The 13,679-nt window shown below is 39.8% G+C and overlaps 1 protein-coding gene across 1 annotated transcript; it reads right to left on the reverse strand.

Moving 5' to 3' along the window:
* Positions 1-1,598: 1,598 nt before the first annotated feature.
* Positions 1,599-10,436, reverse strand: LOC146572425 (nephronectin). Its single transcript, XM_085278634.1, has 7 exons — positions 10,119-10,436; positions 8,415-8,524; positions 6,652-6,744; positions 6,398-6,520; positions 5,832-5,951; positions 3,096-3,224; positions 1,599-2,474 (listed from the first exon to the last, which is right to left on the reverse strand). The coding sequence occupies exons 3-7, from the start codon at positions 6,680-6,682 to the stop codon at positions 2,266-2,268; spliced, it is 612 nt and encodes a 203-aa protein (XP_085134760.1). The 5' UTR covers positions 6,683-6,744; positions 8,415-8,524; positions 10,119-10,436; the 3' UTR covers positions 1,599-2,265.
* Between the last annotated feature and the right edge of the window lie 3,243 nt (positions 10,437-13,679).

Below are 13,679 nucleotides of genomic sequence, written 5' to 3' on the forward strand. Positions count from 1 at the left end.
GGACAGTAAGGGGAAGGACAGGGGTTTTTAGTGGTTTTACACTTCAGTGGTGCTGTTTGAAAGGCCTTTCAGCAACTTGGGTGGCACGGTTGTTCCTAGCATCTCCGTTAATGTATTGTCATTGGCTCCGTGCACTTGTCAGCATCATTGCTCACTTTCTCGGGACAACAATGTTGATTTTGCTTTATATAAGGCGAGGCCAGGCAGCAAGCAGCAGCTCCTCAGAGTCGTACGTGAAATCGGGCTCGTTTTGTGAGAGCTTGTGTCACCGCAGACACGTCCAAATTCCTCTGACGTGTTTATTGTTGCCTTTTATTTCACCGAGGTCATACTGCACGGCTCACCCCCCCCCCACCCCCCCTTTTTTTGCTGCCCCTCCATGAGAAATCTTGTGTGTCGTGTAAACAGAGGACCAGAAAATAACAAGCACAAGAAAAAAGGAAAATTTCCACCCCGGCGTCCCCTCACCTCCCTCCCCTCCCTCCCCTTTCAGTGTACCCACTACTTGTTGTCCTTTATTTGTAGCCTAAGTGCCTTGGCATTAAATCTTATTATTTTTTTGGTAAATAAACCAGTTTCTGGTAGGAATTACACACAACTTGGTGTGAGGTCCTTTTCAGTAAAAGGGGCCTGGATCCTTTTATCTAAAATGTTTTCTATTTCTGCTTTTGTAAGACACTTTTGAGTGCTTTGAAAGAGAGAAACCAGGTTTTTCTTGCGTTTCTGGGGGTGAGGTTGGGGATTTTTCTCAGCATTGTGGTGAGATTTATTCTAAGAGGCTGCATTTTTTCCTGATTTCCCTCTTTGTTCTCTGTAAGTAGTTCCAGGCCCCCCCTCACTCTCTCTCTCTCTCACACACACACACTCGTCTGTGTGTGCGTAAATGCGCACAAAGCTCTGTGATTTTGCACATGGGCGTACGCGTGTGCGCAGGGGAGGCACATGTGTGAATGTGTGCGCGCGAGGCTGAGGCGGGGACTCGACGTGACACCTGCTGTTGGGATGAATAGGGTCAGTGGCAGGGCCCTTCAGCAGGCAGCAGCTGCTTGTTCTCACTACAAACCCGACTCCCCGTGAGCATCAAAGCCTCGGGGACTACAACCGAGGGCCCTGACACAACACACAGTGCCCTCTACCACCATCTCCTATCATTACAGTTATTATCCTCAACTATTGCAATCCTCCCGCCCACCCCCTCTCCCAGGGTCACGATCTTAATCATTCGGAAGGAAACTTGAAATTGACCTGAGAAAAACATCAAAAAGCAAACTTCAATTTCCATTCGTGCGCTCTCTGAAAGCAGGAAGAGGTTTCCAGACAGCTGCTGACAGACAAGGATTCCTGGTATTTGGTTGGTCTGACCTGTCTGTGCTCTCTTGCTGTGTGGTAGTCTGCCCCACGTGTGACTTAGTGGGTCTGAAAAACATTCCCTGTGGCATAACAGAGGGAGAGGGGCAGAAGATAAACAGTGAGGTAGGAAAACATCAGTCTGTGCTTTAGCTGCTTCCAAAGCGAGTCCATCACGTTTATATACCATCTGTTTGGACAGGTTTTTTTTTTTAAATTAGAAATTAAGAAAAAAAAATAACATCGCATTAATCCATAATCACATGGTAGACTTACAAAGTACACATCCTTTGGTAGCATTTTGTTTCACTGGCATTCTTCAGAGTTCACAGTGAAGGTAGGACAAATCCAGCATCTTCCCTTATCTATCCACCAGAGGTCAGCCTTTTATTAGCAAAATCTGAAGCCTCACAAAACCGCTTTTTTTCATGAGAAAATTTACATTAAAAGGGGGTAAAAATCTATAAATTACTAGTGATGCAGACCCGATATATGAATGATTTTGCTTTGCTGTGTTGTACAAACAGGGGCGTGTGTCTGAGGTTCTGAGATGAGTCACGGCACTAAAGCCTCCAGCTGGTTATTTGGGCTCAAACATACTATTAAAGTATACACATTGCAGTCCTTTTGCAGTGCACTTGTTAAATGAAGGGTTTGTCTACTTGATACTACACAGGCAGCCGATGGTGCTGTGAATATTTTCAAAAAAAAAGAAAAAAAGAAAATGCAAAAAAAGTTTCCAGCTGAGCTGAAAATTCTTAACAAAAACAAACAAGTCGGCTCAAAGTGTTCCCGCCTATTTTTACAGTTGTGCGTGTGGTTTTTTTGTTGGTGATGTTGTTGTTTTTGCTTATTAAATCATTCCTTAATGTTGCATGCCCTTTTTTATTTGACCCATGTAGTTTGCAGGAAGTTGAGCTAAGATGCAGGTGGCAGGAGTCTGGTCCTTTTGCTGAGTTTGTAGTTGAAGTACATGAGAGCCTTGGACTGCGGGGCTCTCCTGGGTTGGCAGGTGCGTCCGTTGCCGAAGAATCCCTCCAAACACAGACAGGTGTAGGAACCATCGGTGTTGAAGCAACGAGCATGGCGGCTGCACCGGTGAGCCCCGGTTAAACATTCATCCTCATCTTTGGAGAAGAAGAGAAGGAAATAATAGTTTGATGGCCTCACAGCATGCGAGTATGCTAGACCTGCTTTACAGTTGTTTTATCGATCAGCGGGAAGAGAGCGAAAAGGTTTTGGGACTGACTCCTCGAAACCTGCCTAATAGATAATTTTGCAGTGTTCATCACACAGATGAAAACAAAAAAAGACAGCTTGCGGGTGAGCCCACAGCTGAGTGGGTGAGCTACGAGTGCTCATCAAATAAACATGGTCTCTGGATTCTCTGCTGCCAAAGCACATCTTCACATGATCCCTCTCCTCTGCCAATTAGCGCAGATGAGGAGAACATGTGGGGATGGTGCTGTGATCCATTTAGTCATTTACGGGGCTGACATGGAACCAATTTGAAAGAGATTTTCAAAAATTCATATCATTTCTGGCTTCACTTTGGTGGGAAATGTTATATCTTCTTTGCTCTCTCGCTGTATTTCAGATTTTCTCAACCATTCAAGTCCAAGAAGACAACAAAATTCTATGAATTAGAAAAAAAAACACAAAATACACACACACACACACGCACACACACACACACACACATGCACACATACACACGTGACAGTCTGCTCAACAACATTGCTTTTTACCTCGGCATTTAACGGAGCCCTCCAGCGCCCCCATCACAAAACCGTCTTTGCACACACAAACGAAGCTGCCAAAAGTGTTCTTGCACGTCCGCCGTGGTGGACACACATCCTGCTGACACTCGTTTACATCTGGAACACACCGCAAATAAATGTTTGACTTGCACATCACTGAAGTTTTTGTTATTTTGGGGGATACAACAGCTCAGTATACATCACTTCAGAAGACCTTACACTGACTTACATTCATTTCCTGGAGATTTACACCAAACTCTAAATCTAATCTCACCCTAAGCCTAAATCGTGTGTTCACCTTAATGTTTGATGATGACGCCTTAGTTTTTCCCCATGAAGAAGACATGACCACATATTGTGACTCTGTGAACAGAGTCCAAACCATGAGTCCACACCTGGACCACACACACACACACACACACACACACACACACACACACACACACACACACACGCATGTCTTTCCAGGACAAGGTGCTTTCTTGTCTTCGCTCAAAACAGCAATTACCTTCTAAAACACACAAATGAGTACCTGGACCTCACGTCATTGCTTTGAAAGGTGCGCTGTTAAAAGACAAGGAATGACCCAAACGCATACAAATTCAGGTGTGGACCATGAAGCTGTGTATGGGTTTTTGGCACACCCTGCAAGTCACTCATGAAAATATAAAATCATAAAGTTTGTGAACCAAGACCACAGATCTATGGAGCTGAACTAGTTTTTAAAGCCGACCTGTTTATGACACTTTAAGCGGGGTATAGATTGAATAAAACCTGGACATCACCAACATTACGTCACAAGTTTGGTTTTAGATTACCAGTTTCAAATCTTCATCATTAATGTTTAGTATTTTGGAGAAGCTACCTTATATGGATGCGAGGGTAGAGTGCCTCGCAGATTCTAGATGGGACACCTCTCAATCAACACAACCACACCCCTAACTCAATTATCAAGGTAGATGAGTTGTAAAAAGAAGAAGGGAAACCATCCACAAAGGCCAAAATGATTTTGCCCCCTCTACCAGGTTGTAAATATGCTTTTCAGTGTTGAAAAATTGGGCATTTTATCATGGGAGTTTATAGGGATTAACTCATTTCTGGAGCCAGCCTCAAGTGGCCACTAAAGGAACTGCAGTTTTTGCCACTTACAAGCTGAACTTATAAATTATCTTTACTGAGGGCTTCATTGATGCATATAAGATCCTACTGAAAAAAACAGAGCATCTTCAGAAAATTATTTGAGAAGTACTAAAAGGAATTTCTAATATTTTGCACTAACCCTGAGCGATAAAGGATTTTTTTGTGTGTTATATTTGAATTATTTTAAATGTCTCTGTACCTAATAAGCTGACAACCAAATATTTCTTTCCTAGGTAATATACTTACTTTAAGGAAGAGGAGGAACACCTGCAGATTTTTTAATTATTATTTGTCATTTGTCCCAGTGTCATTTAAATAGAGCAGTATTTCAGTGAGAGAAAAACAAAAAACAGTGACTTCCCACTGCCTTTGAAGTTGACTAGCTCCCACAAAGAGTGTGTGAATGCGCCTTAACAGCTGCGAGGTTCGCTTCATTACAGGACAGGAGTCGTCAGGAGTTATCGAGAGGGACTCCAGCATTTTAGGTAATTCCCTTCATTTTAGGTTATTAAAGGATATTTTTACCACTGGGTGGACAGATCAGTGGATGTCTGGTAACTTAGCTGCAGGTAGTTGACATAATGTGCATGCTTTCATCACACTCAACTGAGTGTGGAGGCTTTATTTTTATTTTTAAGCTTTGAGCAAACATTTCCTAATAGATTCATCTATGAGTTCTAATTAAGCATTTATTCAGACCTGATAGTAAGTTGATGATTATAAATCAAAGCTCTTTAGCTCTTTAGACAGACATCAGTTGGAAAATAAAAACCCACTCTCTCCCATATACAAGAATAATGTCACATTGACAACTAACAGCAACAGCAACGGCAATTTTATTTATATAGCACGTTAGATTATACATAAACTCAATGTGCTCAACATAAACGATAAAACATGACACCTTTGTGGGTTAAAGGCAATAAAAACAACAAAATAAAGAAATAAAATACTATTTAATGTGCAGCTTATTATTTTTGAAAACGGGTTAGATCATCAGAGGAAAACAATACGTGCATTTGTGTATCATCTGCATAAGAATGGTAGAATATGTGATTTTTTTTTTAATAAAAGTACCAGGTGGGAGCATGTAGAGGTCAAAGGTAAAGGTTAAAGAGTAATGGAGCAAGAACAGACCCTTGAGGAACACCTGATTAAATTTTTATATGTGCAGATCTAAAATTAGTTACTGGAACTAAAAAAAACAACAACCTCTATTCTTTAAGTAGGATTATCAAGAACCTGACCTAAACCAAACCTAAGCCTTAAATTAAAATTAAATTAAAATGTCATGACCAACAGTATCAAAGGTGAAAAAGCGAAAAAGTTCTGATATTTTGCTGAGGAAAGAACGATTAGAAGTAGGTGTATAATTGTTAATGAATCAAACATATTTTTCTAGAGTAGCAGTGTGATTAAGAGACATTCTGTAAAGACCTGTTAATGATATTTACTGCATGGGTAAATTTAAAAAAAAATACAGATTTGAACAGTTACCGGTCTGATTATCGGGTGAATAAAAACTGTGAAAAGTTAGAATCTAAACGGGGTGACATACTGAGGGTGTTTCTAAGGAGGCACTACCTTCACAGGTCTTGTTGTCAGCAGCCAGGTGGAGGCCGGGGGGACACAGACAGCGCGGCGCTCCCCCTCTCTCCATCTGGCAACCAAACTGGCAGTGCAGGGAGGAACATGCGGCCTCTCCTGGAAGACAGACAGGGAAACACTGGCTGAGGATCGGTCAGAGGGTCACACACACTGTCATGCCACCACACAGTACACGAGCGCATGCTCTGCAACACTCAGACCAGTAATGAAGCTGTAAACAGAAACGATAACTGAATGCTCCTTAAAAACTAAAATCTTACATGAATCACTAATTTATGCTCTTTGCTCTTGACCCTGTCACCGCCAAGGTTTGTTATGATATCACTTTCCATAATATAAACTGTAAATTTCAGCCATAAACATTTATGCGAGGCTAAAAGGATGTGTAAGCTGAGTCCTCGGACACTTTAACCTCCTATTATGGTATGAAGACGGTGGAAAGCTTTTTGTAGAAAACTGATCGGAGAGAAATATAATCTGCCAGCACGCAGGCTTTTCTTAATGTGGATTTTAAGCATTCCCCTCCACAGAAAATTACTCACTGGTGCAGGTGTATCCATCTGCACTGAGTGTGTATCCAGGTTCACAGTAACAGCGATAGCTACCGTGCGTATTCATGCAGCGCTGGGAACACGGCCTCTCCGGCAAACCGCACTCATTCACATCTGGAGTCAATATGAAACATTATTCAAGCGGCAGATAGAAATCCTTGTGGTAAATGATGCAGAATGACGCAGGTAATGGTTAAGAAATCAAAAACATAAGACAGACAACGATTTTGTAAATGATACTCCACCTTCATTGCACTGCGGTCCTTTATAACCCATGGAGCATGAACACTTGTCCGGTCCCACACATTTCCCATTTATGCAGGATCTCTTGCACACCGCTGCGGACAACAACAGACACAATGTAACTTCTGCACACTGGTATGAGCTACATAAAGCAGCATGTAAAGCGTGCACAGGATAATGGAGAAAAACCTAATGTGAGCTATGTTAGCAAGCTAAATGTTTATATAACTGAATAGTTTAAACTGCATTAATGATTAAACCTGATGACAATAATGTGTGCTAAAACAGGTGTTTAAACAGGTGTCTATGGGTGAGGACCTCCAGCTCAGCTGGTTACACTCACTGAATGAAGCTTTGTCTCATAGCGGTGCATTCTGGGTCATTTTTGATGCAATTATCTGACATAGTATGGCTTACACTGTGGTTAACTGTACTAAGAGACAACTTAAGAAGAAATAATACAATTCTATCATTATTTTTTATATATTAGGACAGTTAATAAAGTTAGTTCTCATAGAAATATTGCCAAACAGTAGTCTGGAAAACAAAGGGTAATGTCACAGTGGCTATATTCTTCTTTTATGTAGTAACTATACTTATACTTAGGCTCAGCACTGACAATTTTAAATCAAACAATCAAGATTTGGTTGAAGTGGCGACTTTCAAGGGATTTCACAAAACACATTGCATTAACTATTTAGGAATTACAGACATTTGTATGCACAGTCCGCCATTTTTAGAGGCTCAAAAGTGTTAAGACAAATGACTAACAAGAAGTTTCATAGCCAGGGGCTCTCATTATTTAATTACAAATTAAGCAGATAAAAGATCTTTGGCTGCTTCCAAGTGGAAATGTCAACATGAGCTCAAAAGACATGTCAGTACAAGAGAGGTAGGTCATGATTAGAAAAAACAAAATCAACGTATTAAAGTGGCACAATCAATAATCTGGTCCATTTTTACAAACATTGAAAGCACTGACCAGCTCAGCAACAATAAAAGGCCCGAAACATCAAAGAGGAACACGAATGTGATTGCAGAATTATTTCCATGGTTAAGTAAAACAATGTCATGACATTTAACCAAGTCAAGAATGGCATCGAGGAGTTCTTCAATCAAAAGGCGCCTTCATCAATGTGCATACACAACAAGGTGCAAACCACTGGTTACACTCTAGAAGAATAAGGCCAGATTAGAGTTTCCCAGGAAACGTCTAAAAGAGCCTGCAAAGTTCTGGGGGAAGAAAATCTCTACAATTCAAGCTTAACTTGTACCAGAATGACACGAAGAGAGAAACTCGATCATGCCAAAGCATATAACATCATCATCAGCATAGGCATGTATGACTGCCAGTGGAGGCGAGTCACTAGTGTTTATTGGTGATGTGACTGCTGATAAAATTATCGGAATGAATTGTGAGGTGTTTTTTCCTGCATCTTGAAACAGAGCTAATAATACTAGACTAATTGAGCCATAAATTATGTGCTGAAAGAAACTGAAGCACCTCATAAAACCAAGGGGAATAGTTAACTCTCAGCATACATTTTACATTTTGCATACAGCTTTAAATGTAAATATACAAAATATACACATTTAATTAATATCAGAAAAATGTCTCAAGAGCAATACTGTCTTTCAGGTTGTTACAGCTTATTATAAAGTACGTGTCATAATATCTCACATTTCTTTCTCTCCTGAGCTCATAAGTGACCTCAGGAGCTGGATAATTGGGGCTGTTGTATTACTGAACTGCAGAATGACTTACGCTCACAAATGCTGTTAACATTCTTCCATCCAAAACAACAGGAAGTCGTCTGACCATAGCTGCAGAGACCCCGACTTTGCTCCGGTTCATCCTCCACTGGCCTGTGGAGGCTGGGACAAGAGGTTATCTGATTATTAATCATCACCAGACCTCCAGGGCTTTAGCACAAAGCCCCTCTTATGCCTGGGAGGTAGGCAGTGCAATTAATCACCAATAAAGTTTTACAGCTATTTGCCATTTGATGGTTTTCCCAGAAGCAGTTGTGAGACAGAGACAATAATATTAGACCAACCACACACAAAAAATGATATTTAAATGTGAAAGAGATGAAGTAAGATAGATTATCCTACTTATGCTGAAATCAGTGTAAGGTAGAAATAATGCACTGTATAATAAATAGGGTGTGATTTTGGACATGAGATCGTCTCTTTCTCAGATAGGACATACAAGGACAAAGAAGTAACCGCTTAAGCTGAAAATGTCTTCACTTTTGCAAACAATAAAAACAGAAATGCTCTTGGGAAATCTGTTTCATAAACACCCAGAGACAAGAAGAAAAAGAGAAGACGGAAGAAGGGAAGTAACAGAAATAAATAAATTCCAGATTAGTTAGTAGATGAGATCACATCACAAGCAGGGATGAACATAAATCACAGCAAGCTGGAAACAGAGTTTAGTCTTAATACAGATGTTTCCCAGTGTTCACTGATGGTACTGCAGAGCACGTCTCAGTGTGCATATGTAGTGAACAACACAAAGCCAAAACAAAAGCAAGACAATATTATTGGTTCATCTGCTAAATTAATAATTTGATTAATTTAGGCATCATTTGAGTTGTCCATCGACATTACAACTACAGGACCTGTGTAGTGTATAATAATACTAAGGTTGCAGTATAAGTGTGCTTACTGCTGTTTTGGGTTACAGTAGCATGTGTTATATTTATTATATTTATAAGTGTTTTAGTACAAAGAGCAAGAAACATTTTCATTGTTTTGTTACTTTTTTCTTCTTCACTCACCTTTTTGACTCACTTAATCATTTGTTATTATTAATCTGTGGCTCTCCTTCACAGTGTATTTTATGTCCCATCTTCCTTCTTTCACCCCCAACTGTTCACGCCCTGAGCCTTATTCTGCTGGAGATTTCTTCCTGTTAAAAGGGAGTTTTTTCTTCCCACAGTCGCCAAAGTGCTTGCTCATATGGGGTCACCTGATTGTTGGGGGTTCCCTTGTTTCCTCTGCATTATTTTAGGGTCTTTACCTTACAGTATAAAGTGCCTCAAGGAAACTGTGATTTGGCGCTGTATAACTAAAACTAAAATTAAACTAAAAAAATTAATTACTTTGCACTTGACCAGAAATATAACCTTAAGGGTTAAAAAAAACTCTTTGGGGCTAAAATCACCAAAATTCTTAATAAGATTCAAAATTAGATTAATTAGATGCACTTACTATCTACCTAAGATTTACTCTAACTTCTCTACTAACCAAGTTTGAGTAAAACTTGAAAAAGTGCAATGGAAATGGGAGACTGCTCACCTTCAAACTAAAAGTTGTGCCTCAGTGTTTCAAATAGTGCAACTTTTATTTTGAAGGCCAAGGGTCTCACAGTTTTAGTATCCTCAGAGAATAGTTTGCAAGTGTTTGTAAAGAAGTCAGCATATTCTTAATCACTTGACTGTACATATGATAATTGACAGACCTTCAAATTGGCAGAGCAGTTAGCATCAGATGGACACGTGTGTGCAAAACCTCCATATCTTCAGACAGATTTAGAAGTGTCTCATTAACCCAAAGTTACTTCCTGGAGGTGTCACCAAGAAGTCTGCGGAGCAGTAACACTTTCTAGAAGGTCAGTTTTAAATAAGGGCTAGCTAGCTAGGTAGGTTGCTAGCTAGGTTAGCATGCAAAATGATGAACAAAAAGGTTGCCATAACAACAGAATATTCAGCATTAACCAAAGGTTAGTTTAGCTTTTACTTTAACAACTTCTTCACTCAGTCAAAACTAAATTTAAAAAGTCTATGTTGTCTCAAAATATTCATGATATCTTTTACTTGTATTTGGATTTTTCTACTCTTCTATATATGAATCCCCCACACTTTAAATCAGTTGTAACCAATGTTCGCTCTAAGCTGCGTGCATGCTCAATTGCGCAGTGTTGGCATGGTCTCTGTGCACAGAAAATCTGTGTTGCGCACATAGAAAAAAAAATCTAACCTGAATTGAAATTAAAATAAATAAGTTAACAATTCTGTTTTCCAGTGTTAGTCAGTAAGTGACTGGCTGCTCCAGTATGGGATTAGACGATGCCACCTTATCCCATAGTCCAGCCGCTGATGTGATTCACATTCGTATATACGCAGCTAATCAACGTCATTGACAGGCTATGACAGCGTCCTTATGTGCTGACACCGGTGTTTTAGCTAGCAAAGCGGCGTGGCTGATGTGGAGTGAAGCCACGTTCATGACAACGTGTACAACCATTGGAGATGTGAGCAGGACAGACGGAACAACTGACGGAAAAAGTGTGGACTATGCCACAATTTAAAAACTATACCAGTTTTTAAATTGTGGCAATTTAAAAACTGGTATAATTTAAAAACTATACCAGTTTTTAAATTGTGTTGATGGGCCACGTAAAACCAGAGTTATGATAAAAATATATGCAATGTTTGTTTTTTTCCTGAATACTATTGTTGTTTATATTTACTGCTGTTTTTACGGAAGAAACCGTAAAAACAGCGTTTTATAAGGAAAACCTCGAAAGCACTCTCCGCCTGTGAGCAAAAACACACACACCCCTCCACCCTTTCCTATTGGTGGAAAAATGTACTCTGTGGACCAATAAAAAAATGATATAGCAACATGGCATTTAGTTGTTTAGGAAGGGGGGGGAGTGTTAGGAGTGACAGCGGTGTTTTGAGATGTGAGAGATTTGCGACGTTTAGCGCAAATCTTGTGTAGTTAGCATGTTGTGTAGTCAATAGTTTTGTTGTGTGTGTCAGAACAATGAGGCGACTGCTGAATGTTAAGGTGTTACAGCAGTGATACATCTCCTGTTGTCAGGCCTGCAGGTATCAGGCTGTTGTTCTCCTTTATCTCATAGTGGACAGAAATTATTTTTTGGAGTGGCACAAATAATTTGTGCGGCATCAAATTTGATGAAGAACACCTGATTGTTCTGTAAATAGTTTTGAAATGTTTATTTAAACAATCGCCCTTGGCTGCATTTTTAGGTAAACAGCTGCAAAAAACTTTGTTGTTTGCATAATGAATTGCCCAACGTTGGTCATTATATACTGTATTTTGCAGACAGAGAGTTACAGGACTCTCTCCCAGACCACAGACTCATACTCATAATGCAAGTCAGAGCAAATAAATAAATGAATAAATAAATAAAGTTGTGTTTTCAAAATTGGAGTTCAAGTTACTTTTACGTCCAATAGTATTAACATACTACACAGGCCAATGACTAGATTCTTTTTTAAATTTTCATTGTAAGTGGGCTAAAGCAGTTAATTAAAAGTAGTCTAACATAAATGTAAATGCTGTAATTTGATGCTTTTAATAAACCATGTAACTTGGGTGGATTCGATGCTAGCGTGACCACAGTGCACACGTCTGCTGTTGCTCACAGTGGTCCAAGGGACCGCTCAGGGAGTTTGTGTGTTCACTCAGACACGTGAAAAATTAGAGGGAACTTTGGTTGTAACTCTTGTCAGACCTTTCTACAGTTCCATATACACCCAGACTCATACTATTAGCAAAAGAAAAGCTTAATTCTTTTTAATCACGTGGCTTTGTTTTTTCTACATCTTTGATTCTATATTACTTCAACCATGCCCATCTGTTCATTTTTTATTGGATCTGTCAAGCATACTGCTGCCTATTTAAAGCATCTGTACACTGTAACTACTTATGAAACACTTTCCTCATCCCGAGTCTTTAACAAAAAAAGTCTTTCTATTCTATACAATCACAATTTCTCCCTTATTATTTGCTTTCATCAGCAAATGTGTATTAAAACTCAATTGCCTGCAGGATCACCATGTGAGCTGCATTTGTAGCTGCTCTTAAATCTCCATGTTAACAGGCTATTAAATGATCTAATACAAAGCAAGTGGATTAATTTAAGATGTTCACACTGTACAGGAAGAAAGAGTCACAACCATTACTTTTTTAAAAAGGCTTTTACAATATTCTTATGGTATTACGTTCACTTTTACCAGCTTTAGGGAAAACTGAAAAAAAAATCTGCATGTTTTTTAAGAAAATTTAACAAATTCAAATTTCCTTCAAATAGAAATACTTTCAGAAAACTCTTACCCATCCCGATGATCAGCCAGAGAAAAGAAAACAAAATGTGCCATCACCACAAAGACTTGCTGACTTAGTTTGGTCATTTTGTTCCACCACAGTTTCTATTTTAACCTCTGAACTACATATTAGCTTCTGCTATCCTCGGACGTTCTCGTTTTTCAGTGTCTGTGTGCTCGAAAAGCAGCGTTATCTTCTATCTTGCATGCCAAGGGGCATTTAGGTGTATGTGTGAGTGTTGAAGAGCGGAGGGAGTAATTGCAAGGTGCTGAGAGCAAGAGGTGTGACAGCTCACCTGTGTAAGAGACGCAAAATATAGAGTGGGACACAAAGAGAGGCGCAGGGACGAAAGAGAGAAATAAAAGAGGGAAGGAGGTGTGAGATTGCAAAGAAGCTAAAAAAATCAGATCACTGGTCTGGGTCATTTACTGACTTGTTCCAATCCATATCACACTGCCTTCAACAGCAGATGTAGTTTGTGCTGCTGTCATTGTTCTAACAGTGCCTCCAAAGTCAAAGTGTTTGAGTGCCTATCTGCAGTCCACACTTATAACCCAATGAAAACGCCCCACTGAGACCCTGAAGAAAGTTTTGGGCTTCAAATAGGCTAAACTTTAATACAGTAGCTCTTTTCCAGTCTTACAGAACAAAGCACTTAAAGCGCATACACATTCACAGAGCACATGCCACACACGCTGCTGATTGGTCTGAGGCAGCTGGATTGTTTTCAGACTGTACTCCGGGTTGATTTATCAAGCTTTGTGTGACCGTTTAGCCTCACTGCCAATGAGGAAAAGAAAATCCAGATAAGGGAACGATATCCTGGGTATGTTGAACTTTTCTTTGGAGTAAAGGCCCCACGAGACCACAAGGGCAGCACAGCAGACGATCCAAAAAACCAAAACAAAACATGAAAACAGTGGACTGATTGGGGATGAGAAAC

Source organism: Mchenga conophoros, linkage group LG6 (genome assembly GCF_057382185.1).
Source record: "Mchenga conophoros isolate Kocher_MC1m ecotype Shallow Benthic linkage group LG6, M_conophoros_male_GT1.1, whole genome shotgun sequence".
Taxonomy (NCBI): domain Eukaryota; kingdom Metazoa; phylum Chordata; class Actinopteri; order Cichliformes; family Cichlidae; genus Mchenga; species Mchenga conophoros.

What these genes read in the sequence shown, in the direction of transcription:
- LOC146572425 (XM_085278634.1), bottom strand. Translation starts at nt 6,682, where the DNA reads ATGGGTTATAAAGGACCGCAGTGCAATGAAG. An exon ending in AGGACCGCAGTGCAATGAAG is followed by an intron (nt 6,521 to 6,651) that starts GTGGAGTATCAT and finishes TATTGACTCCAG; the next exon opens with ATGTGAATGAGTGCGGTTTG. An exon ending in GGGCTCCGTTAAATGCCGAG is followed by an intron (nt 2,475 to 3,095) that starts GTAAAAAGCAAT and finishes TCTTCTCCAAAG; the next exon opens with ATGAGGATGAATGTTTAACC.